Genomic DNA, 27,166 nt, shown 5'->3' with positions numbered 1-27,166 from the left:
TAAAGGAAAACAGGATGCATTACAGAAAAAAATGAAAAGTTCCCTTTTCATTTTATCAGAGTAGGCAGGGGTCCGGACCACTGACTGCTCTGAAAAAATTTTGGCGCCTCCCGTTCACAAAGGGGACCCCATCCTGTTTGCAAATGTTTTACCACCAATTTGAAAGTAATGGTAACTGTGATTGTTTTACGACCACATCCCCGGTCGCAAAACAATCATACATCCCCCTGCAAGTCGCAGATAGGAAGGGACGCCTTTGACACGCCCCTTCCTAATAGCGAGTTGCAAACCTATTTTGCGATTCAGTAATAGGTTACCAAATCCCAAAATAGGATTTTGTACATAAGATAATGCTTTTGTTTGGTCGCAAATGGCCGATTCGCAACCATAAAAAAGCTACGTACATGTGGGCCTTAGTACTTCATGCAGCCGCAACATACTGTGTCTTAGCTCACAATCCTGATGGTTTCACTATAGTTAACTAGGGGCATTTTCTAATTTGGGGGTCGTTACAGTAAGAGCGGTAGGAATGCTGCCGGTGGTAATTAGAAAATATTGACAGTTATAATCTCAGCCTGGGAGTAAAACTCACTGCACTAGGTTACGTCTGGAGTAACCTCATTGCTGTCAATAATTACCGTTGTATAAAGAAATAATGCTGGAAGCATTTGCCTTTCAAAATAAGATCTGCTGTCCTGATCCATCTCCAGCTAAGATTTCTATCCTCTCCATTTGTGCAATTGTTTACCTAGCCAATTGTATTGGGTGAGGCAGAATCTTTATAGATATAACAGGAGAGGAGAGAGGCCATGCAACGGGAGGAGAAAGGGACGCTCAAGTGAAATGAGGGAAGGGCCATTTGTGGCAGAGGCGCTGAGAGGAAGATAAGAGGATGTGAAGCAGAGATTGGCTCCTGTAAGGTGGTGGCAGAAAGGAATGGGGAAGATGGAAGCCATGGATGAAAGGAGAAATGGAGATCTTGTACGGAGAATTTCTTATGGGATTCGAAGTTTGATAAGAATTCAAGACAGCTGAAATTGCAAATTAATTTCAAAGAGCGTGTCGTTTTTTCAGGAGTTAAAGAATGTTGACAAAGAATGTTAAAGGTCATGGGCCTGGGGTGCTCGGGGCACCAGGGTAGGTTTGGCATAGGCTACGAGGGAGGTGGGTTGTTGGTTTGAGATACCAGGGGTCACTGCGTTAGATACCAGGGGTCACTGCGTTAGTTGTGGGTAAGGGGTTCAAGAAGCAGTTGTTGGTATGAAGTACTAAGGGCACTGGATTGGTTCCAGGCGTGGGATAGCCTGGCACTGGTTTTATTGTTGGTGTCAAGTACCAGGGTCACTGTGTTAGCTGTTGGCATGAAGGGCCATGGGCACTGGGTTATTTGTTGCCAGGAAGTACCGGGGCACTTTGTTAGTTGTTGGTATAATGCAATGCTTTAAATGGGCCGGTACTGTCCGGTACTGAGTACCAGCACTTTTTTATTTTGAGGGGGAGAGTACCTTCACTTCTTGGGAAAAACGTAATACTTTAATTAGAAAGTACCGGGTAAGGCTAAAAGGACTGTGGTGAAGTTCGGGACTCCCATACACTGCTCTTCTTCTGCATACAGTTACTTCTGTAACCACTGTTCTCTTGGCTGTCTCTTGCAGCTGACCTATTCGACATCCTGCTGCCAATGCTGAACATTTACCAGGAGTTTGTGCGCAACCACCAGTACAGCCTGCAGATCCTTGCCCACTGCAAGCAAAACCGGGACTTCGACAAACTGCTGAAGCAGTATGAGGCCAAGCCCGACTGCGAGGAGCGCACCCTGGAGACCTTCCTCACTTACCCTATGTTTCAGGTGAGTTCTGAGTCCATATCTTGGAGCAAGGGGGTTGCTGAAGGGATGCTGTCATCGTAAAGCGACAGCAGCAGTAGATACCGTGCATGATGGAGGGAGCAAGGGGAGATGCCAATGGGCACAGCATAAGACAGCACCGGTGGGCACCCTAGACCACACATGGAGAGAGCAAGGAGACATGCGCCTTTACTCAAAGACATAGTCTAAGACAGTAGCAGTAGATTCCGTACATGGGGGAGGGAGCAAGAGAACATGCTGATGGGCTGCCTTTATTTAGAGGCACAGCCTAAGACAGTAGCAGTAGATAACGTGCAGGATGAAGGTATAGTGTGGGAGAGGAGGAGTGCATGCTCAACAGGAATGAATTAGGGGGAGGGATAAGGTACATGGGAGAGTGCAAAAAGTGGTGGAGCAGAAGGAGCGAAGAAGAGTGTTAATAGGATGAAGAGTAGTATGGAAGATGGGATGAACAATGTGGATTATGGTGAGTAGGAAAAAAGTGAAGTTGCAGTTGAGGGTGTGGAAAGTGAAAGTGGGTGAGGGGAGAATAATAATGCAGCAGACACACTCAGTGGGGAGAAGGTAGTGAGAAATGGTTAACAGGCATGAGAAAAGGGAGAATGAGGATTATGGTAACTGGGGAGCAGGGGAGAGTGAGGGAAAAGAACAAAAGAGTAGAGGAGAATGAAGTAAGAGATTGGAGAGCAGAGTCTCTGAAAGGTAGTACCGGAGGTTAGGGCAAACTAGAGAGGGGATGGAAGACAAGAGCCGGCAGTAGGTCAGAGAGGAAACAAGTGGCCAGTAGGTGCACCTGGGAAAGAGAGTAGCGTTAAAGGGTTGGGGTTAGAATAAAGATGAAGAATGGCGATAGGAGAACCAGAATGGAGCAGACAATGGAGGGGCACAAGAGAATAGAGAAAGACAAGTGGAGGCAGGTGGTGGAGGAAGGGTGACTGGGAACAGAGTCTAGGAATAGAGGACAGCGGATAAAGAGGGGGGAACCAGTGGGGTGTGGTATAGTGCAGACAATGCAAAGATCATTTTGGCTGTTGCACCTGTTTGCAACCCAGTGCATCTTACAACAGACCGCAGCATGAGGTGCCCATAAATGTCCTGTGCTCAGAGTCCTAGTAGTTTTAAATTAAGATTTTACCTGAGATATCGCCTGGGACTCACAGCATGCTACTGCCCTTGTTGAACCATCAATGCCCTGGGAGACTGAAGTGGTCAGACAACAATGTATCCTTGGGGCTTTATTATGAGTGGGATATGTTTTTCTACCCAGCAATCTTGCATCAGGCCCTTTTCTTCTACCCTCAGAATCACAGTGCCAGCCTCTACTGGGGGGGTGGGGAGCACGTCTCTTGAGAAGCGCTGGCATTAGGGCTCCTGTTATGCTTGTGCTGCCTCTTGGCCTTGGCAAAGGCAGTGGCATCTTTTCCATCTGAAAGTTGGCGAGAGGAACACAGATGTAGAACTGGGAGGCCTTTTCTTTGGGTACTGTGGCAGTCAGGGGTTACTGGGCAGTATCCTATTATCCTGTGTGTTTACTGTTGTACTGTGGTGTCCCAGTCCATTGCGTGGAATACATTTGATAACATGTCATATCGTATTAGAGTTTCTGACTGAGCTTCTAACCTTTACCTCTTTCAAGAAGTCACCCTTGGCTGTTTATCCTTGCCATTCTGATAGAGTGAAGTGCAAGAACTTAATGCAGCCCTTTCCTCACAATATTCCAACTCTGAATAGAAGTGTAAGGCTGCATTAAATATGTGTCCAGACCCCGAAATACACAAGCATACTTAGCATTTCACCTCCTTTCAGTTTCTACAGTGCCCCTTCCAAGTAGTCTCACACCTATCTGGTAACTTAGGAAAAAAATGTGATGCTGGAAAAGTCTAACCCATGATTTTCATGGCACACTAAAATATAAACACCAATAACCAGTGATTGATATAAGTTTTGAAAACACAGCAATTCACGACAAATAGAAACTGAAAACAGGAATCCATAAACATGATTTCAATGAGGCTCAGTCTGGCACTTCCTTACTCAACCTCCCTACCCGAGCCTTTGTAATGACTTCAGACAAGCAACATTAAATGTACGGTCCAGCATTGTAAAAAGGCTTTGTCTAGTCACTGCCACTCTGTGGCAGAAATGTAGTGTTTACCACCGGCAGCAGGGCAGGCTTTATGGAAGTGCAACTGGTGGGCCGCACTGGGCACTGACCTCTGGGAGGGGGTGCTGTGATACCTCTTGTGATTAATGTTCCTCCTAGAGAGACAGATGGAGTTTTATCTAGTGGCAGCTTTGACTCGCCATGAAGTAGCGCATAGGGTTAATATGCGTGCTGCAGAGAATGCGTACTGTGCAGATCACAGATCTGTATTTTATGTGGATAGCTGAATGGATTACTACTTTTAGCACTGAGGTTTTTTTGTTGCCAAGGTTCATAAGATACAGCTCCAATGTAGAACAGCGACTGTTATGAACTGTCCTCAAAGAGCTGCATGCAAACTGCATGAAATAGGTTAGGTTGTTATGTCATTTTTCTCCCGTCTTTGATTCTCTATTCCTAATGTTGCTAGAAGAGAGTTCATTTTGGTAGATATACAATCTTGTTGGTAAAGTCAGCCTTTACCAGTGCTTTAAAACAAATGAAATGTATGTGCCAGAGGGGCTATGAAGAGACGAGGGACAGTTTTGCCTGGTGGTAGTGAGGGAAACCGAGGAGCAGGTCATAGGGGACAGCGTCGAAAATGATTGATGCACCCAGCACCATCAGCGCTAAGAGTTGGCACTGACTGGCAGTGTGGCAGTAGGGTCTTTAAGCTGGGTGACATACGTTACATCCAATCGCTGTTTTCCTTGTGTGTCCATCGTATTGTGCGTTTCACATAAAGTGTCGTACAAATATAGCGTTTAGCGAAAATGCTTCTGACCTCCACTGTGTTAAGTAAAAACGGCCGAAAATGGTTCTGAACTACCCAAATTTAAGTCATTTTTACAGTTAATTCTACTAACCTTCAACACGCCATTTAAAAAAACACTCAAACAAGTTAACAACAGACAACACAAAGAACATTTACACGTTGGTATCCACAGATGCATATCATACAAACTGGAGGAAAACAGAGAAGGTGACGAACACCTGCTGGTTACCTCCGTAAAACAGTATCCCCATTAAAAACAAAAAAACAACAGTGCAAATGCCTTTAAAGTTAAAAACACATAATACTGCAGAGAGATCTCACCCATCAACCTCCTGAAGAGCTGACACGTTTTCGTTTCTCAGATTCCCAGGTATATCCTGACGCTGCATGAGCTGCTCGCACATACGCCTCATGAGCACGTGGAGAGGAACAGCCTTGACTATGCCAAATCCAAACTGGAAGAGCTGTCCCGGTGAGTATGACATCACTGGCTTATACCACAGTTTAGAATGCGGCGGCTGTCGTTCGTTCTGTTGCTGGACCATGACATCTCCGCCACACCCCACTCCGCACCGCCTTTTATTTCATTCGAGGGTAGGATGTGGAATGGTGAAAACACCCCAGTGCGCCCCTTCATTTAAATATATTTCGGGTGCTCCTGTGTGACACTGATAGGGAAAAGCTGTGCACACACACCTGACTACAGATAGCTCAAAATGCCTGCTGTTAAGGCTGCTTGTGAGCAAATGAATGAGTGAGTGGGTGAGTGAGCGAGTCCATGAGCAAATTTCCAATGCATATTTTCCACCCTTTCCATGTATAGGAACCTGCAGTTAATGTACAGTTTGAATCGTTTTATTGCGAAAATCACTTTTTCAAATCATATGATTCCTAAAGCAAATTGACTAAAGAGAACAATGAAACCAGTTAGAAAACAAATGTTTCTCACAGCTTTCCCAAATACAGAGAACCCCACAATGAAGCAATCTCTTGGGCTATAACAATACGTATGCTGGGAATATGTTCCTTTTACTGAAAAGACTCATTAATAGAGTGAAGCTATACCCTCAAAGGAAACTCTTACGAAAAGGAGTATGGAAATGATGCTTACGTTGTAATAATGCTCTTAAAAGACGTTCATAGCAAAATATTGCATTATGCATACTATGGACAAAGGGACAGAATTTTGTAGCATCCTTATAAAGGGCAATTAATGAATAGCTTTGTTCTTAATGGAAGGCTGATGTATTAAATCAAGCACTTCCTCATCAAAAACTAAATCAGTAATTAAAATGTTGTACTCTCCTTAACGTAAAATACACTAAACGTCATACTCTGGGTCTCAACAACAAACTTCACATTGTGTCGCACCTGTAGTGTAATAAAAACACTACTTGATATCCCTTGAACCAAACCTAATGGGAAACTAAAATTATTAGCATAGGTTCCTAAACTCTTAGGCTCTATTCACAAAGGAAAAATTACATATGTAGATTTATTACCATTTAAACTGTTTACACCTAAGCATAGACTTATATTTCCAGTCTCTGAAACCAGGCCCTGCCTCATCCTAAACAATCTGCTCGCACCACAGTAGCACTCAAAGACTGCTTTTGGTGCAGAGTAGTTTCAATAAAATTCAGACCGTACTGTGGTATATTCCAAGCCCAGAAAAACTGCAGCCAATCATGTTTTCAAGCTTTATTTCCTATCTATGCAGCCCATCACAACTTGAGATCAGGAAAAACAAACCTGATTGCACAAGCCAGATTTAAATAGAAGTCAAATTGCGAAAAATCAATCTGAATTCCATGTGCTGTCATCTGAAACTGCATATGCCCAAATCTTAGAAAATGCTCGAATCTGTCAGTTGTCGTAACAAAGTTCAAACAATTAGTGTTTCCAAGGCTTTCACATCACTGAGACTACTTCCTTCCCCTCTCAAAAATGTTTTATTGCTGCTCTGAGCACAGCTTGACCTTCACCAGAGACAAAAAGCTGAATTTACCGGTTCCCAAGCTACAACACATGAATCTTTAGCTACCCAGGAACATAGTGTAGAGAGCAAAAATGTATGTTTTTTGTACTATTTTACGTTGTTTAAAAAAGTAGTAAAATATATTATAAAATATAAAAAAGCTAAATTGCTGCTTTGATGCCGTTGGATTACATCGGAGGAGATTCGACCAAAAACGCACACATTTCCACACCATTTTGACATGTCCTAAAAGTGTACCATTTATAATCAAAATGCGCCATAGTGTTCAAAACGTTTAGGCACATGAACCATTCCTGTGCCTATTTCAGAGCTGACAAGTGAGCACCCTCACACAGAAGCAGAACTATTTTCTCCACGTCCTGAAAGTAGTGGCAAACAAATGTGTAGGTTGTTAGAAGACTAATGTTGTCCCCACACTGAACCAATGGGAATCTAAACTCAGAACAACTGGAGATGTGGAGAGACTGACACACAGGCTCCAAACAAAGGACCCCTATTCCAAAAGCACAGGGCCTTGTACAGGAGTCTGTTTCCTCCCGAGGGGATAGGCTGAAGAAAAATATACTGATGGCCTAAGTAAAAACGTATATGTAACCTGAGGAATGGATGAGTTATGGACTGGAAACGAGTTTAGGAGGTTTAGTGAAATCAGATCATTGACCAATTCAGTATCTCAGCAGGAACCAGTGTCTTCTTATGCATAGATTAAAGGTAGTCTAACTTTCCAAGTTCAACATAGATATAAATATATAGTTGAAGTTGAATTTTTCATGTACCCAACAAATACAGAATTCCTGTTTTGTGCCAAGAACCACAGACAAGATATCATACAAACCTGGATTAGTGACATTTAATGGCTTCAAATCCCTACTTTCATCAAATGAAAAGTCGCTTAGATTCACCATAGACACCAATCTCACCCTCAAGAAAATGTCAAAAAATAAAGACAGCCTGATAGCCCCTCTCTCTCATAAAGAAAGCCAAACCATTTTTCCAGAAAGCAACGTCAGAACTGCTGTTCAAGCCATCATACTCTTGTATCTAGTTGGCGGTAATGCCCTACTTCATGGCCTCCCGGACTCCAGTCTGGCACCCCTGTGGGACAATCTACATGACTCAGCACTTCTCATTCAGGGCCTAAAGAAATATGATCACATCTCCCCTGTCCTGATGGAACTCCATTGTTACCCTTGCCAGCTAACACCATTTTCAAAATCAGCTGCATTATGTACAAAGCCATCACGACCAGCTCCTCAGCCAGGACACCATCAAACCACAGATTTATAAGTGTGAAAAAGGAAAAAACAAGACAGCAGGTCTTTTCAGACTCTACACCCACAATCTAAAACAACATCCCCATATCCACCAGGACACCCCATCATTGCTCCAGTTTAGGAATGAGTTGAAGACTCACCTCTTTAAAGAACACTACATCATAGTGCTTTAACTGGCCACAACCCAGTTTCCTCTCCCGTTAATAGTTGACTTTATGCTAGACTTTGACAATCTACAGCATATCACTGCCTTTTTTTGCTGAGTTCTTGCAAAACAAATACCATATACATACATATGAGCTAGGGCCAAATATTCGTGTCTCTGGCAGTTCCCATGAAAATTAGTGTTGCTGGGCCTTTCCTGTGATTCACTCTTCTTTTCAGAATTCCTACATCACACGCACTTCTATGTGGAGGCTCACTGTTGACTTGGACCAATGGTGACCATGCGGTTTACAAAGAGTAGTGCCTTCTAAACTTGTCCTTTCATCTGGACAAGTTGACAATGAACAACCAGAATTACCACTTATTTAGGTGTCACATCCTTTCTTCTGATTTGTTACACCTTGAATGTTTAGCTTTCACGCTATCTCCATATGCACATATGCCCAAGTTACACAGTTTTAAATATAACGTTTCTCCCTGTTCTTTTCTGTATTGAAATATCGAGCTGACCAGATGACAATAGCAGGATTTTTTTGCCTTCCCTTTCGCTGCAACAGGGATGTCATCCTCAAGAACGTTTACTGGAAGAAAAAATGAAGACTGGGGATGTTAGCTAAATTGCTTTAACAAAGATAGCACTGCATTATGAGGCAGCTTTGTTAAATTGTAAATATAAATATATGCCTCCTGTAATGCAAAATGGAATCCCCGGCATAGTCCACTGCATGATTTTGCAGTACTTACTATGTACAATATCTGTTAAAACACTACAGCTTTCCAGTATGAAGTGACTATCTGTCACAAGCCAGTGCTCTGCAAAACAAATAAATAAATATGTAACCATGAATCATCTTCTAACAACCTTCCATTGATGCACATGTGGCTCCCGAGTGTGGTTTGTACTCTATACAAACATACAAAGAGCATGCAGAATGGAACGCATGGCGACTACTAGTATCCGCCGTGAATGCCTGAAACTACAAAAACTGAGGTGCAGAACAGAACTGGAACAATTCTCTCTTCTGATCAGTCTCCTGCAAATCATTAAAACACTCAGGGGGTTATTCTAACTTTGGAGGAGGTGTTAATCCGTCCCAAAAGTGACGGAAAAGTGACGGATTTACCACCAGCCGTATTACGAGTCCATTATATCCTATGGAACTCGTAATACGGCTGGTGGTATATCCGTCACTTTATCGTCACTTTTGGGACGGATTAACACTCCTCCAAAGTTAGAATAACCCCCTCAGTGGCTATGTGAGCGCGTCTGGCCTTATTTGATGTTATATAGTTTAATTGATAAGGGGGCGCGTTAGAGGGTTGATGGACCTTTTGACTACGCTTAGAGATGTTACACCACAATTCACAATTCCAACAGCAATATGCACAACATAATCAATGAACACCATCAATGTATTGGAGTCAATAATCTCTATGCACCATGACCCATTTGGCCATGAATGACCACACTTTTATGTAAAGTTAAAATGTTTATATCCCTAGATTAACAATGCTAATATCACGTAGATTAGTTTCAAAACCAAATGATAAACATATACAAACAACACAGGCTGACCAAGGCGTCTAAAGAATCTCAATTTAGCTAAAGCATTTATAATTAAACACTCAAAGGATACAGTACAAATCAATAACAGTAATAACTGGAAAACTGAGATAGTATACATCTAGACTCAACAGATATACAGAATGAATACTTTGTGAATGACATTCGGGCAACGTAACTAACCTTTCAATTAGAATAGCATGTTTGGACTTCATGAAAAAACAATTTTAGTCAAAGTTAATTTGGAAAACATCTAACTAAGGCTCTATCAAAATAGCGGTTGGTACCTAAAAGAAAGCACAAATCTAGCACAATAAAAATATCACTTTGTTATACCTGTCCTCAATGGGTCACCAAGAGGCAGTTTCTTCGTCAGGTGGACATCCGTCTGGTCAGCATCAGCAATGGGACAGTGAAAGGAGATGGCTCAGCCACGGTTGGGCTCCAAGTTAACTGAACCACTTAGGGATAGTAAGCTAAAGAATTAGCATTAACACAAATTAACAAAATACATGGAACTATGGTACTCTATGAATAGGACTCTAACGGGGACAGGGAGGAAACACTCCGTAGCACTCAGAAAAGGGACTAGTGCTCTAAGGGCAGGCAGACTAAGTTAAACTTCCATAAAGTATCTTCTCACACTGTCATTGGTCAGAAAATCGTATGTTTACAGTAGGACCAATAAGCTTTAAACTATAAATCTGAAACATAACTAAACAGTCTTTCACATGTCGGTGATTGGCTCCTCTTCTCCTGTTCCCATCGTCAGGTTTGTAAGGTAACTGTTTTGTTACAATCCTATCTGTAGTCAGTGCGTCCATTGTTAGTTCTTGGGAACATCGCTGTCTCACATCTCAAGGATACTTCTGTAACATTTTCTAGTGCAAGACATACTAACAGGCAGTTCTCACGTGGATGATTTCCATGTATAGTCATAAGCATTGAATAGTACCGCCCACCTGCCGAGACCCCGGAGCACTTTTTCCAATATCATTTCTTAAGTGTCCATGTTCGCCTTTCTTCAGGAAGGCCTGCAAAGTCACTTAAGAATGTCAATATGCAGCCTAAAGGAAAGGCCACAGTGTCTAAAATTCTTCATCTTTTTTGCTTTAAAAAGGACAAATAGCTAAGGCGCATGCTTTCAAATGCATGAATGAGTTGAAAGCTTAACAAAAAAAAATCCTTCACAAACCTTTTTGTAATGCAAAAGTAGGATGAAGGAGTGCAGGGCAGTGTAGCTCATACGATGCCATTATAAATTGAGAAAAAGGATACTGTCTCTTTAGGAACAGCCAGTCCTCCAGTATCCCCTCATGCCTAGAGAGAGGCAGTTACCTCATGACAGGGAGAAGATTTGCCTTCAAGGGAGAGCAGAGAGACGATGCCAGCAAGAAGCCAGTGGGACCCCTGAGTGAGGGGAAGGTCAGTCTTCCACCAGAGCTTTTCCCTCAGCCTCCAGTGGACGTGGAAAGTCTGAGGGGCATTTTTCTGCAAGAAAACGCTTTTGTCTCGGTCGACATCAAGAGGAGATACAGCGCCAACATGTTTGCTGTTGAAGTCTGGTTCGATGTCGCACAAACATCGCCGCTCAACGTCAAGACGCCACACGACGTCGAGGACTCCAGCTACTCGGCACACAATGTCAAGGAGTGTATCTACGTCGTTGGACTCGATGTCGCGGCAAAGGAAGTGTTGCCGTTGCCGTTGCAGTTCAATGTAGAGGTCCCTCCTACACCTAGACATCGAGGAGGCAGAAATCTGCAAAACGGAGAAGGATCTATTCCTCATCGGAATCGCACCATTCCAGGGTTGTCTCCCCTTCGCTGGTGTTCCTTCCTCCGTCGACCTTCCCATCACACCTCTCATCTGCTGCCTGTTACACCTCCTCCTTAACCTTCACCTGAAGGTCTGGCTGCACTGCTGCCGGCTGCTCCGGGTCTCCCGGCACCCATACTACTTCCGGTGCCGCAAGTGCCTAGCACCGCCCCAGCTCCCAGACAGCACTCAAAATAGCACCATCATACCTGTCATGGCCATCAGTCATCTGGCTGTTCATCAGCAAGGTCAAGGCACTCCCACCACAGATCGCAACAAAGATCAAGATCACATTCCTACCATCATAGAGATTCCTTGTTGTCCACCAGAGACTATTCACCCACACTAACAGATTTGCCTCAACCTCGTTCCTCACCGGTGGACGATATAAACACCTTTCAAGAAGTTCTAGTACAAGGTGCTGCGAAACTGAACATTCTGATGGCTGTTTCAACTCCATCCACTTGGGTTATATTCAAGACTCCCCAGCAGCGCATAGCTGTGAGACCTTTGCTTCACTAGTGCCAGATCTTCTGGAACCTGCCATGGAAGTCTTCCTTACGCCGGCCATGACTAAGTCTGCTCCTTTCAGGCCACGGAAAAAGTATTGTACTCCAGAACAAGTCCCTTTGTTTCTGCACACCAATCCTCCACATGATTCGGTGGTAATACTGGCTGCCCGCAAATCTCACGCCACGTCTCCTTCTGCTACCTCTCTGCCTGGCAAAGAGAGTAAAAAGGTGGATTTAGCAGGCCACAAAGTCTGTAGATCGGCCGCAATGTCCATGAAGGCGGCAAGCGCACGGCCCTCTTGGGCAGGTACGATAGGGACCAGTGGGACTCCCTACTCCATTTTGCTGACCACCTCCCGATAGATTAGAAGGAGGATTTTTGAGAGATTGTCCAAGAAGGTGCCATGGTCTCTAACCAGGTCATTAGTGCAGCGGCGGACTCATCGTGCTCTCAGCACATACATACTACCATGGGGTAACTTTAAGGAGGCATTCCTGGCAGCGTCTAACATCACTGAAACCGGACACTCAGCAACGCATACAGAACTTGCCATTTTCAGGCTCCTTTCTGTTCGGCTTGCACGCCGATGATGAAATGGCAAGGATGAAGACTGAGGTAGACACATTGAAGGCAGTAGGCCTTGAAAAACCCAAAGAGCAACCACTCAGTGGCTGCCTGGAAGAACTCAGCAGCAATTCCAAAGATCTTACCAGCTTCAGTGGAAACAACAAAGAGGACGGGCGACACACCAGCCCAATCAGGGCCCTCGACAACCTACAGCCTCAAAACCCTGAAAACTTTCTTCTTCTGCATCCGTTACCCACTCCGGTGGGGGGAGCGTCACCAATTGCCTGGCAATTCACTTGGCTCTTGAACATTGTACAAAATGGGTAATGTATCAGGTTTTCCACCCCACCACCAAGTATTCCGCCCAGGTCGACCACTTCTCATCTTGGCCTTCTAAAGGCGGAAGTTTCCATTCTGCTGGAAAAGAAAGTGGTAGAACCTATTCCCTTCAACCAGCTGGGAAAAGGCATTTACTCAAGAAGCTTCCTCATTCCAAAAATGGACAAGAAAGAGTTCAGACCCATTCTAGACCTAAAGATTGCCGACAAATGGATCCAAAAGGAAAAGTTCAGGTTGCTGGCCTTACATCAAATATATCCCAGATTCACCAGGGGGACTGGCTTTGCTCAGGAGACCTACGTGATGCCTGCTTTCATATCCCTATTGTGAAACAGCATTAGAAGTTCCTGAGATTTGTTGTGGGACAAGAACACTTCCAATACACCGTCCTACCATTTGGTCTCAAGTCAGCACCCAGAGCTTTCTCCAAGTTCATGGCTGATGTGGCAGCACATCTTCTAAGGCACCGAATCTTCGTCTACCCATTTCTGGATGACTGGCTAGTCAAGGCATCCACCTTTGCAGAAGCCCAACTACACTTCAAATAGACATGCGATCTCCTTTATCGGCTAGTGCTTCATGTCAACTTTCTCAAGTCCACGACAACTCCTGTCCAGAAGCTGCACTACTTAGGAGCTACCATAGACACGCTACAGGCAAAAGTGTGTCCTTCAGAGGAACAAGGCTTATCCATTCTCCAGAAGTGTTGCAACGCTCAACAGTGCGCACAGTCTCCTCACTTCTAGGCTCAATGTCCTCCTGCATCTTTCTGACACCCAATGCTCACCTCCACATGCGACCTCTTCAAGAGGGCCTGTAGGGCCAATGGAATCAACTCTCTGGAAACTGAGAAGACAGAATCATCCTATCCATCCACGCAATCAGATCCCTCAGTTGGTGGTGTTCTCCAACCAATCTCCTACAAGGGATGCCTTTTCATCCACATCCTCCATCGCAGACCATTGTGACAGATGCCTCTCTCCTTTGATGGGGAACTCATATGGGTCACCTACAAACACAAGGCTTCTAGTCTCCCAACGAGACGTCATACCACATCAATCTCCTCGAGCTGTGTGTGGTGCACCTAGCTCTCAGGGCATTTCCCCCGTCCTTCAACACCAACACCTTGCTTGTTCAGACAGAAAATTCAACCACTATGTATTTATTACCTGAACAAGCGGGGGGAACCAGATCCAGGGTCTTGTCTCAAGAGGCCCAGATGATATGGCACTGGCTCCTTGCCTGGAAGTTGAAGATAGTAACAACTCACCTTCCGGGCATTCAGAATGTACAAGCGGATTCCCTCAGCAGAGTTCTCAAAGAGAACTACGAGTGGGTGCTGAACAAAGACATCGTTCAATATACCTTCCATTTGTGGCGCTCACCTTCTATCGACCTTTTCCCCACAGCGGAAAACCAAAATGCCATGGCTTAGCCCCTAGGTTTTACAATCCAGAATCATTAGGGAATGCTCAGTAGATAGACTGGTCCTACAAATTTCTGTATGCTTTTCCACCAATTCCCCTGATCCCAGCAGTCCTACTCAAACTTTCAACGACTTCAGCCAGAATGATCCTCGTTGCACCAGAATGGCCGAGGCAGTGGTGGTTCCCGGACCTCCTTCACTGGTCGCGAGGCCACATCTCAGGCTACCTTGCAGGCCAGACACCCTGAAGGAATTTGGAGGACACCCCAACCTCCTCTTTGAGTTTGACAGCATGGCTCCTGAGTTAGTACAGTAGGGGCACTTAAATCTTCTACAGGACTGTATGGAAATCCTAAACGAGGCAAAACCACCATCTAACCAAGCTGATTATTCCTTCAAATGGAAGAGATTCTGCATCTGCTGTCCCTCTAAAAAGATAGACCCTACATTTTGCCAGGAGAATGTCAGTCTACCATATTTGTTAAACCTGGCTAAATCTGGTCTGCAACCCTCTTCTATTAGAGTTTATTTGGCAGCTCTGACTGCATACAGAAAAGGTCCTTCGCAAACCTCTTTCTTTAGGATACCAGTCATCAAACATTTCCCCGAAGGGTTAAAGAAGGTCTTTCCTCCAGTTAGGTGCCCTTCTCCACCATGGGAGCTTAATGTGGTCCTCTTGTGCCTCATGCAAAATCCATTTGAGCCCATATACAAGGCATCTCTCCAACACCTCACATGGAAAACTGCTTTCCTTGTGGCAATTACATCAACATGCAGGGTGCTCACAAGCCTTACACAGTTTTCCACTCCTCCAAAGTAGTGATGTGAACACATCCTAAATTCCTGCCCAAGGTCATCTTGGACTTTCATGTCAACCAGCTGATTTCCTTGCCACCCTTCTTTCAAAACCCGTCTACTGCAGCTGAGAGGGCACTCCACTCTCTAGATGTAAAGAGGGTTTTTAAATTTTACTTAGATAGAACCCCATTTATTCATAAATCCCAACAATTGTTTATCAATTATGGGCCGGTTCCGACAGGTCTGGCCACCTCCAAACAATCAATCTCTAGGTGGATTGTCTCTTGTATTCTATGTTGCTACCATCTAGCTAACAAAATCCTAGCTGGCAGACCAAGAGCACATTCTACCAGAGGCAAGTCTGCCACGACTGCCTTGATTAGGAATGTGCCCTTAGCAGATATCTGTAGAGCTGCGACCTGGAGGTCTGTCCACATGTTCACTAAACATTACTGTCTTGACTCTGATGCCAGGACAGATGCTCAAGTAGGACAGGCTTCTCTCAGGAACCTCTTTGCTTCATACTGCATTTCATTATTGTTCTGTCTACTCCCCTGCTGTTTATGGGATGGGCTGTAACTCCAGTTCTCTCGTAGGGGTATTTCCATGACAGTCATAAGCAACCCACCCTCCTCCCCAGTGGAGCAGACAAAATAATATCTCAGGTTTACTATTACTCTAAGCTAGGACTGCCTACAAAAAGAACTGAGGTGACTGCCTCTCTCTAGGCATGATAGGATACTGGAGGACTAGCTGTTCTTAAAGAGACAGTCTCCTTTTTCTTCATTTGCAAGGGCAGCCTATGAGCTGCACTGCCCTGCACTCCTTCTGCATTACAAAAAGGTTTGTGAAGGATTTTTCTGCTAAACTTTCAACTCATTCATGCATTTGAATGCACGTGCTTTAGCTATTTGTCGTTTTTAAAGCAAACAAGATGAAGAATTTTGAACACTGTAGCCTTTCCTTTAGGCTGCATATTGACATTCTTAAGTGACTTTGCAGGCCTTCCTGAAGTAAGGCGAACATGGACACTTAAGAAATTATATTGGAAAAAGTAATCCAGGGTCACCGCACGTTGGCGGAATTATTCAACGCTTATGACTATCATGGAAATACCCCTACGAAAGAACTGGAGTTACCGTTAAGAAACTATTCCTTCTCATGAGAAAGTTTAAGACATTTACAAATCGCTTGGTCAGAGACATGTGAACAGTGTACAATATTAATTTTCGGCTTTCACAAAAACATTTACGACCATTTATTCGGGCCATGTAACTTAACATGATTAATCAATGCCTAATATAAATTTAAGCAAACTCATAGCACTAATATGTTAATGCTACCCACTAATACATTTTATTCTATATGTGCACATCATTTAGATAATAAACGCAAGTTTATTATTGACTTTCAAACATCTAATGGTGGCCACATCAGTGGGCACATTTCCATGACACACAGTTTTCTCTATGTTATCCTAATTCATGTGAATTCTTAACAGTTAATAATTACAAATTGATTAATAATGAATTCAGCTTTCACAGCTAACACACGGCCACCCAGAATCAGAATAATAACAGACACCGGATGCACGAAGAGATGATATCGGGACCTTAAAATAGGCTGCATGGATTCACTACACCATCTACTGTGAAACTGAGACTATAGTGAAGGTTGCAAACTGTTGCTCCTTGTATGCACATGAGGTGCACCAAGTGAGACCATGGATCAAGAATCAGTCTGGAAAGTGCAATGCCCACATTTATAATCTGTGGCTTCTGGCCTCATTGGGTTTACTTTTTAGGTCTGGCTTAAAAGCACAGCGCTATGCATACATATTGTTACAAATTACTTAAAAATGCAGAGTAGACTTGGTCTACGCCCAGAAGAGTATTTCTTTCTCACTTCATGCTGTTGAATTTTTGGCATATCATTCCACCTCTTGTGCATTACAATGTGTTATTGGCTATTTTAAATCTTAAAAGTACACCGAATCATAACGAATTAAATTCTTTATTTCATAGTTGTACCGTAAATAGAAAGCAATAGTCTTTTGTTTTGTTTTTTCAATGCAACCGGTATTGTATTTTTTAAATATTGTAGTCGAGGCCCCGTTTGCTTTGTCAATGCTTACTTTAAATACGGGTTTGGCTCAAATGCCTAAAATCGTATGCACCAGTGGTATTCGCCCAGTGTGAATCTGCCATCTAATGTTTCATGAAAAGAGTATAGCACCCAAGCAAAAAAACAACGTTAATGTTCACCTTGTGTCAAGCTGACTTCTAATGCCCTATGGGAGGAGTGCAGCACCTTACGTTGTGTTCTCTCAGTATCAGACTGCCATCTAATGTCCAATGCGGCGAGGAGAGCACTCATATACCAGTTATGTTCACCCACTGTGAGTGTATCATGCAATGTTTTATGCAGGGAGTTCTCCATCTGTTAGATAGCTGGCGATTTCACTTAGGGTAATGAGGATGTCAGCTCAAGTCCTTTGTACTGAGCGCAGAGCTTATTAACCAGAAGTCTTGTTCACCAAGCTTAAGGCTGATGTCCAGTGTTTTATGCAAGCAATGCAGCCTCCCTGTACTAAGTAATGTGTTCACTGATTCCGCGTCTGTGATCCGAAGTGTGTAAAGGCCAGAGCTGCGGACTTTGGAGCTGGAGAACCAGGCTCCAGTCTCGGCGTGGGCTCAACATCCTGTGATTCTGGGCAAATCAATCTACCCGTGCTTACCGAAAAGTGAACGTGTCCTAGTTTAATGGAACTGGTGCTCATGTAAGGTGCACCAATTCCTTCCGGCCGAGTTTGCGCTATATAAAACTGCAAAAAAAAAAAAAACAGAGCGCTCAGCCCACATGCCATAGCTGTAGAGATTGCTCGGTGTGAGGCTGCCATCTAATGTAATATGCAGAAAGTGCAGCCCTCTAACGAAATCTTCGGTGGTCACCCAGAGTGAGATTAGTATCAGTTCTCAAAAGGATGCAGAGTGCAAGCGCCCTTACACCCCTTTGCAGTGCTACCCAGTGTGGACACTTTAGCTGCTAGTGCGGTACTAAGTCCGCCCGTACAGCTCTTGAAAACGTTGAAATCTTGCCCCATGCTGTCTTAAATGAGTTAATCTAGCGAGTGAGCAGAACCCACTTTAGGAGTGTTGGGAGGGTGCAGCCGTCCACATCCCCCAATGTATTTTGAACAAGGTGAAAAACGAATTACATTTTACAGAACAGCTCCCCGAATATATAATTCACTTGTTGCAGGCCAGAGGCTCAGCAGAGAGGAGAGGCGTCATAGACACTTGGGGGCAGATTTACTAAATTTCACATACTGCAAATTAGCAACAAGGTTTGCTGCACTCAGCCTCATTGCAAGGGTCTGTGCGTAATGTCAAGCATAGGTTTTGCACTGGAAGGTTAACCTTCCTTTACAAAATACTATGCTTAGTTAGACTAGTTTAACACTTTTCCTTGTAGTGTGTGGTACCCATGCAGAGTTGGAACAGTTCTGAGAAAAGAAAACTTTTCTCTAACTTTTGTCCTGACTTGAGGAGGCATTCATTTCTACTGCGAAGTCCTATCTAAGTTTTATAGGAGATAGGGTTTTGCATCAAAAACTATGGGTGGTTGCATGGCAACAATGTTTTACCACCCAAAATACATTCCCCAGACTTAAAGTAGTGTAAAGCGCTACTTCGTGTTACGTTAGGGCCACTTTCCAAAGCAAATCAGGATTCGTGCCAATAAGTAAAATAAATCTTTAAACAAGATTATGTGCTCGTTCCCGTCACTTTTATGAAGGTAAGCTGATGCAGTGTGTCAGTAAATCTACCCTTAGATTTCTGAGCAGATCAACTTTAGCAACCTCCTTAACTTCAAATGTAAAGGTGTGACTATGGGAACAGGAGTGCTATGGGCTTCTCAGCTTCCTGATCCACTACAGTGTTCGATAACTGGCAGTAGGTAGGTCATTGGGTCTCTTCACCCAAGACTACCTATAGCCAAGTCTTCTGAGAACCCCTAGCAGAGCCCAGTATACAGCAGAAAAACACAGAGCATGAAACCACTTTCAGACGGGGTGTTTCTCAGTTTTTCTACTCTATTCTTATATGGTACCTAACTGCTTAGGTATGTGAAGAAACAAGAACTGTCCTGAACATTGTGTAATGGCCTTAGACGTTTTTGTGAAGATGCTGTCTCAGATATGCCTGGCACGAGTTTGACTAACCAAGGACTCTCTAGTACCTCCAGCTCCCTAGTAGCCCACTCACAGATTTTGTGAAGCTATGAGGACAGAGGGGTGATGGTGTGGCACTGCACCTTCCTCTGCACCGCTTGGTGGACACATTAGGTAGGTTAGGGAGGCTGGATTGCTGGGATAAATGTCTTCAAGCTTCGGAACTTGTCTGGGGAATCAACTTTCTCAGTGAAGGGTGAGGGTCTCAGGAGATAACACTGGTTCGAATGCACATCTTTCTAGAGGTGAGGGTAGTCTGCGGCTGTGTAAGGGACAGATGCTATTTTGACCCTGCCGTGCGGAAGTATTCCATGAGGGGCATTCAGGAATACCCTAAGCATCCCTAAAGACCCACCCAACCTCCTACAAAATCTAGTTTGATATCACCGACTAATCATATTCTTTGCTCTGCACATTAGGATTGATTAGAAAAGGTATAACAGTCAAAAAACTGTGCCATACAGGGCTACACTGGGAAACCAAAGTAGCCGACAAATTTTGTCAGACTAGTTTTTGCGAGCGTGCATTTCTGATGGATACAACTACCTGTGGATTCCTCACCTGATGAATACTCCCATGGCGCCAGCATTTGACGGAAATCTTCTTACTAGTCTCTGCACGTCGACGAGGACGTCACTCTAGCCCACGCGACGCCGTCTGACGTCATACAGGCAATAAGAAGTCCTCGCCGACGTGCCGATGACAGTTCCCTTTTTTCCGTGCATTCGAAACGGTTATCTTCGAGGGAGTTACTGTTACCTTCGTGGTTACAGTGTATTGTCTGCTGCGTAGTCTTCTCTGCGGTAACAATGTCTCAGAGGAAGTCGGGTTTCAAGCCCTGTCGAGAGTGTGGGGGCAAGATGTCAGTTACAGATCCTCACTCCGACTGTCTATGGTGTTTGAGCTCCGACCACGACGTCTCGACTTGCGATTCATGTCAACACATGAATCCGAAGGCCCTCAAAGAGCGCGAGGCCAAGTTATTCATGGCAAAGTCAAAGAAGAAGGAGAAACATCATAAGAAGTCTTCTTCGCCAAGGTCTCACCGGCGTCATCGAGACTCCCGGCGCCGTAGAGACTCACGACGTCACTCCAGCAAGGAGTCTCATTCGAGGTCACCTTCGGCTCGGCGTCGGAGGACTTGGGAGGTCAGCCCCACGGTCACGCCGCATCCATCGACGCCGTTGCCCTCTCCGGCGTCACCGACTTCACCTGGTCAGACGTCAGTGATTGAGGTGGTGCAGCCTCTTGTGTTTTCTCCGGCGTCGCAGACGTCGAGGCCGGCGTCGGGGTCGCCCTCGATCCAGGCACCCCAGTATCCGGCTTTTCCCACTCCTGGAGCCGATAGTACCGCGTTTCTTAATGCGATGTATACCATCTTTCAGCAGATGGCTCCAGGAGCTGCTCCTTCGGGGCCCTTGGCCTTTTCGTTGGGTGATCCTGCGCCTCTTCGGCCGGCACCCTTTATGCCCTTTCTCCCTTTTGGGAATGTGGGCTCGGCGCTGGTGCCGGCGTCGGTGGCCGCTCCGGTGGCTTCGGATGTTTCGGCCCCGGAGGTTGCCCCTCCGTCGAAGTCAGGATTTTGCCCTGTGACTCCGGTTGGTCCTTCGGCTCCAAGACCTCGTCCTCCGGCTCCTGCCTCGGCGCCGAAGCTGCCTGTGGCGCCGGACGCGGCGTCAGATGCTTCTGGAGATCGGCGCCGTTCTTCGACGTCGGCGGAGGCCATGTCGACTCCGCGTATCGAGGAGAGACTTCATTCGAGGAGGCGTGCTCTCCGTCTTTTAGAAGAGCAAGAGTACCAGCGAGTCCTAGAGGAGGGAGAGATTGAGGACTCTGGAGACGGACTGCATGGTCTGGATACAGCCAGTGGGCTGGACACTTCCCCTGAGTGGGACCTTTCATCTCCAGGGGAATATACGGAGGAGGCTGCTTCCTTTCATGCTGTGGTGAGGAAGGCAGCGAGCTTTTTGGACCTGCCTTTGCCGGTGGCAGAGGCAAAGCAGAATTTGCTGACAGAGGTATTGCATCCGGCCTCTGCTGCAGCTGAGCCTCTCTTGCCATTTAATGAGGCTTTGCTGGATCCGGTGTTGGAGGTGTGGAAGAAGCCGGTGTCTTCCTCGGCCGTTCATAGGGCTGTGGCCAGGAGGTATCGAGCTGCACCATCTGACCCTGGCTTTCTCTCTAGACACCCTACGCCGGAGAGCTTGGTGGTGCAAGCCTCCTGTTCCTCAAAGTCAGCGCCTGGTTCCTTCCCGACGGTGCCTGGAGACAGAGACTCCAAGAAACTGGATGCGCAGTCCAAGAAAATATTTTCGTCATGCAGTTTGGCGTTGAAGGCCACCAACGCCACGTGCATTCTGGGGAGGTACATCCATGCGCTGATGGATGATATTTCGTCTTCATTCACGGAGCTTCCCCAGGGTCTTTTGGATGTGGTCTCGGACGCCCAGGCTGCCGCGACCCAGATTATCCAGTCTGGGCTGGACACGACCGACTCGGTGGCCAGGGCGATGGGCACGGCTGTGGTGGCAAGAAGACAGGCCTGGCTCCGAAACTCAGGGTTCTCTGCGGATGTGCAGTCGACCCTGCTGGACCTCCCGTTTGATGGGGACAGACTGTTTGGAGCCAAGGCAGATTCAGCCTTGGAACGATTTAAGGAGAGCAGAGCCACAGCCAAATCGTTAGGACTGCAAGCTCCTTCTTCCTCTGCCTCTTCTAGAATTTTCAGGAGGTTTCGGGGATTTGGGCGTGGCTCTTATTCCTCTTCCTTTCGGGGGAGGTTCCAGCAACCCGCCTCTTCCCTCCCCTATAGGTCATTTAGAGGGAGGGGGAGGGGTGGGGTCCGTACCAGAGGAGCCTCTCAACAGCACTCTGCCTCTTCCTCGTCCTCTGGAGGGGTGCAGCAGGGGAAGCAGCCTTAGGCTTCCACCGTTTCCCACTCACTCCTCTCCTGTAGAGGGAAGATTACAGCGTTTTCTCCACAAGTGGAAGTCTATCACAACGGACACTTGGGTTCTCGGCATTGTGGGAAAAGGCTACGCCCTTCCCTTTCGGGAGTTCCCGCCCCTCATCCCGCCCCGCCCATCTTATTGTTCAGAAGAACACCTCCTGTTGCTAGAACAGGAGGTTCAAGTCCTCCTTTCAAAGGGCGCGGTAGAGTTGGTCCCAGAGCAGGAAAAGGGTCGAGGTTGTTACTCAAGATACTTCCTGATTCCCAAAAAGGATGGTCAGTTGAGACCAATCCTGGATCTGAGGATCTTGAATTGGTTCCTCAAACAGGAAAAGTTCAAGATGCTGACCCTAGCACAGGTGCTTTTGGCGTTGAACAAGGAAGATTGGATGGTGTCTGTCGACTTGCAGGATGCTTACTTTCATATCCCGATACTCAAGTCGCACAGGAAGTATCTCCGGTTTGTGGTAGGGTCGCAGCACTATCAGTTTGCGGTCCTCCCGTTTGGTCTTACTTCAGCACCTCGAGTCTTCACAAAGGTGATGTCAGTGGTTGCGGCGGAGCTCAGAAGGAAGGGGATAGCAGTATTCCCTTACTTGGACGACTGGTTGATCAAAGCCAAGTCCCCGGAGCTTGTGTCGCATCATCTGCAGTCAACAACCCAGTTGTTGTTCGACCTGGGCTTTTCGGTGAACGTGCCCAAATCTCACCTGGAGCCCTCTCAGCGCCTCCTGTTCATAGGGGCAGTACTGGATACAACATTGAGTCGAGCCTTTCCTCCGCCTCAGCGGATTCAAGATATTCAGGAATTGGTTCCAATGTTTCGAAATGGAGCGGTAGTTCCAGTCCTCAAGGTCCTTCGTCTGCTCGGTCTGTTCGCCTCCTGCATTCTGTTGGTCACGCATGCTCGCTGGCACATGAGGGCTCTTCAGTGGTGCCTCCGAAGGCAGTGGTCTCAACACAAGGGAGATTTAGAAGGTACTGTCAAGATCTCCAGAGATGCTGCTGTGGAATTGAAGTGGTGGATTGCGGGCAACAATCTTTCACAGGGGAAGCCGTTCGCGCAGTCGCCACCAGTGGCCACGGTATTAACGGATGCCTCCACCCTAGGATGGGGAGCTCATCTGGGGGATCTGGAGATCAAAGGGCTTTGGTCTCCAGAGGAACAGGTGTTTCATATCAATCTGTTGGAGTTACGGGCTGTACGTTTGGCTCTCAAGGCCTTCCTCCCATCCCTTCGTGGTCAGTCGGTACAGGTCCTGACGGACAATACTACCACGATGTGGTACATAAACAAACAGGGAGGAGTAGGGTCGTACCTTCTCTGCAGAGAAGCTCTTCGGCTATGGTCCTGGGCAAAGGACCATCAGATTTGCTTGGTGGCAAATCATCTGGCCGGGGTTTTGAATGTACGTGCGGACAGTCTCAGTCGCCAATTCTCGGCAGACCACGAGTGGCGTCTCCATCCAGATCAAGTCTGTTTAATCTTCCAGATGTGGGGGTTTCCTCGGATAGATCTGTTTGCCACTCGGGAGAACGCGCATTGCCCGTTATTCTGCAGCCTCCAGTATCCGATGCAGGGAGCGTTGGGGGACGCGTTTCAGATAACCTGGTGCGACCAGTTGCTTTACGCGTTTCCCCCCATACCCTTGATTCCTCGAGTGTTGAGGAAAATTCGCCAAGACCGGGCCCAAGTCATCTTAATAGCTCCGGATTGGCCAAGGAGGGTATGGTACTCCGACCTTCTCCAACTCTCACTGTGCCCTCCGCTCCGTCTCCCTCTCAGGGCAGACCTCCTCTCGCAGTCGCAGGGGCAGGTTTTACACCCCAACCTCCAGAGTCTGCACCTACATGCTTGGAGATTGAACGGGGCAACCTGAGTTCCTTCTCTCTCCCGCCTGATGTAGTGGATGTTATCTTAGCGGCCAGGCGACACTCCACTAAATCTATCTACGCTAATAGGTGGTCTAAATTTGTTATGTGGTGTGGAGAGAGACAGATTGATCCCTTACATGCTCATCTGTCACATGTTTTGTCTTTTGCACTGTCTCTAGCGCAGAAAGGTTGTGCAGTAGCTACCATTAAGGGTTATTTGTCGGCCTTGTCAGCCTTCATTTGTCTTCCAGACCAACCATCGTTATTTAAATCCCCTATTGTTCTCAGATTCTTGAAAGGTCTTCTGAATCAATATCCTCCAAAACCATTCGTTATGCCTCAATGGGATTTGTCCTTGGTCCTGACTTTCCTTATGGGGTCCCCTTTTGAGCCTATGCATTCTTGCCCCTTAAGGTATTTGGTTATTAAAACAGTATTCCTGGTAGCTATAACATCTGCAAGGAGAGTGAGTGAGTTGCAGGCCTTATCGGTTAAACCCCCTTATATAACGTTTTATGGGGATAAGGTGGTGTTGAGGACCAAGGCTGCTTTCCTTCCGAAGGTTGTTTCACCCTTCCATTTGGCTCAGACAATCACTTTGTCCACGTTTTATCCTCCGCCTCATCCTTCAAAGGAGGAAGAAAGACTACATCGCCTGGACCCAAAAAGGGCGTTGAGCTTCTATATCGACAGAATGAAGGATATCAGGCTGGAGGATCAGCTGTTTGTCGGATACGTGGGCAAGAGGAGAGGAAAGGCAGTCCACAAGAGAACACTCTCCAGGTGGGTTGTTCTTTGCATTAAAATCTGTTACTCTTTGGCAAAGAAGGATCCGCCTGAGGGCATTAGAGCTCACTCCACCAGAGCTAAGTCGGCCTCTTCGGCCTTGGCCAGGGGTGTTCCTGTGGTTGACATCTGCAAGGCCGCAACTTGGTCGTCCCTTCACACTTTTGTGAAACATTACTGTTTGGACTCTGAGGTCAGAAGGGACGGTCATTTTGCACGGTCAGTGCTGCAGGATTTCTTGGTTTGACCATTTAGGCACCCACCGCCGGGCGTGGTACTGCTTTGGGACTCTATTCATCAGGTGAGGAATCCACAGGTAGTTGTATCCATCAGAAGAACGAGTTACTTACCTTCGGTAACGACTTTTCTGGTGGATACATTAGCTACCTGTGGATTCCTCACGGTCCCACCCGCCTCCCCGTTGCCTTTTTGGTCTCTCCAAGCAATCCTTGAGTGTGCTCCTTTTGGTCTTCAAAGTTGCAATACATTTTGCATGTATGATATTTGTATATATGTGTATATTTATATATAAATCTATATATATATTGGGTATATACATGATTCGTATGTATAAATATATTTATTTGTTTAAAAAAAAAAAAAAAAAAAAAGGTTATATTAAATCTACAGCTATTTTATTGCAATGTTGTGTGATTTACAATATTAAGAGATGTTGCTTTGCTCTTTCATTGCATTGGGTTATTATTATTATTCTCATGCACGTAAAAAATGTTGGTACTGTCATCGGCACGTCGGCGAGGACTTCTTATTGCCTGTATGACGTCAGACGGCGTCGCGTGGGCTAGAGTGACGTCCTCGTCGACGTGCAGAGACTAGTAAGAAGATTTCCGTCAAATGCTGGCGCCATGGGAGTATTCATCAGGTGAGGAATCCACAGGTAGCTAATGTATCCACCAGAAAAGTCGTTACCGAAGGTAAGTAACTCGTTCGTCTGACTAATACAATGGAGGGTTGTGGGGTCTCCCCATGAAGATGTAGGGAAAATGGTGCATTCCACAATACATTTGTCATCATATATTCAATTGTATTAGCTTTTAAAGCACAATAAAGGATGACCTTACAGTGCACCATGATATCCTACCACTTAAACAATTATAATTAAGCATTTTTTCATGTGTGTGGGTTATAGGTCCATTAGAAAGACTGCATATAAAACGCTAGAGTGCAGTTAAAACTCCCTTCATTAAGTCAAGCTTTCATTATGCAAAAAAAGATACTGTAAGCATGTCGAAAAGCAGTTTCTGTATACGTTTTTTAATCATGTTATCCTCTAATCATACCACAATTTGTGCTGCCTTGATTTACAATACACATATTCCTCAGTTACTGAATCGTTAGGTGATTAAACACATGAAAGCTTGAAAAGGCAACGTAGTCCTCTATGCTGGCCATTTATTACCCCCAGAGCCTCTGAGATCTGATCTGGAAGACAAGGTCACCTTGCGGCAAATTACGGGTATGGGCCTTCTCACTGAGGGAGGGCCAGGGTCGGCTTTAACACTGATGGCTAGCAGTGTGACAATCTTTGTTGGGACCCTCAAATGATTCCCTTACTATTGACCTCCAACAGTGCCCCTAATCTTTCAATAGCACCTTCTCACATGTATTTCTTTTGTTTTATAGCTTCTCTGATACCATTTTAGGGTTCTGGAGCACACATATCTTACATACACATACCAACACAATGAATCAGTTTTTACGAAGATGTTACATAAGACAAAGGGTAACTATAAGGTGTAGGAGTCACGCCTCAGCTACATTTGTAGGCATTTTTTTAAGAGTGCTTGGTCTGGAGAAGCACAAACTCGAGATTTTAAATATACCACAATAGTTGGGGTTGGCTTTACTAATAAGAATTTATTTCTACCCAAACAAACCCTTTTTAGCAACATTAGGATAATGAAAGACTGGGAAAGAGCATAACTTTGTAACCTATACAATACAGTTTGCATGCTGCTCTTTGATAGCAGTTCATAGCTTACTGTGCTATATGACGATTGCAACCTATAAACTGCAAGTAACAAAAGGGTCTCTGTGACGAAAGCAGTAACT

General features: G+C 45.5%; 1 protein-coding gene across 1 annotated transcript in view; it reads left to right on the top strand.

The window, feature by feature from the left end:
• The window catches only part of RASGRF1 (Ras protein specific guanine nucleotide releasing factor 1), a 944,233-nt gene that overhangs the window by 439,747 nt on the left and 477,320 nt on the right, over window positions 1-27,166 (top strand). The window contains exons 7-8 of the mRNA XM_069222980.1: window positions 1,656-1,849; window positions 5,148-5,257. Coding sequence (XP_069079081.1) covers window positions 1,656-1,849; window positions 5,148-5,257 — 304 coding nt within the window. The remainder of the gene's footprint in view (window positions 1-1,655; window positions 1,850-5,147; window positions 5,258-27,166) is intronic.

The sequence above is a fragment of the Pleurodeles waltl genome, chromosome 3_1, assembly GCF_031143425.1.
Source record: "Pleurodeles waltl isolate 20211129_DDA chromosome 3_1, aPleWal1.hap1.20221129, whole genome shotgun sequence".
NCBI lineage: Eukaryota > Metazoa > Chordata > Amphibia > Caudata > Salamandridae > Pleurodeles > Pleurodeles waltl.
The sequence above is the reverse complement of the archived record's forward strand: the minus strand, read 5'-3'. Positions and strand labels throughout refer to the sequence as shown.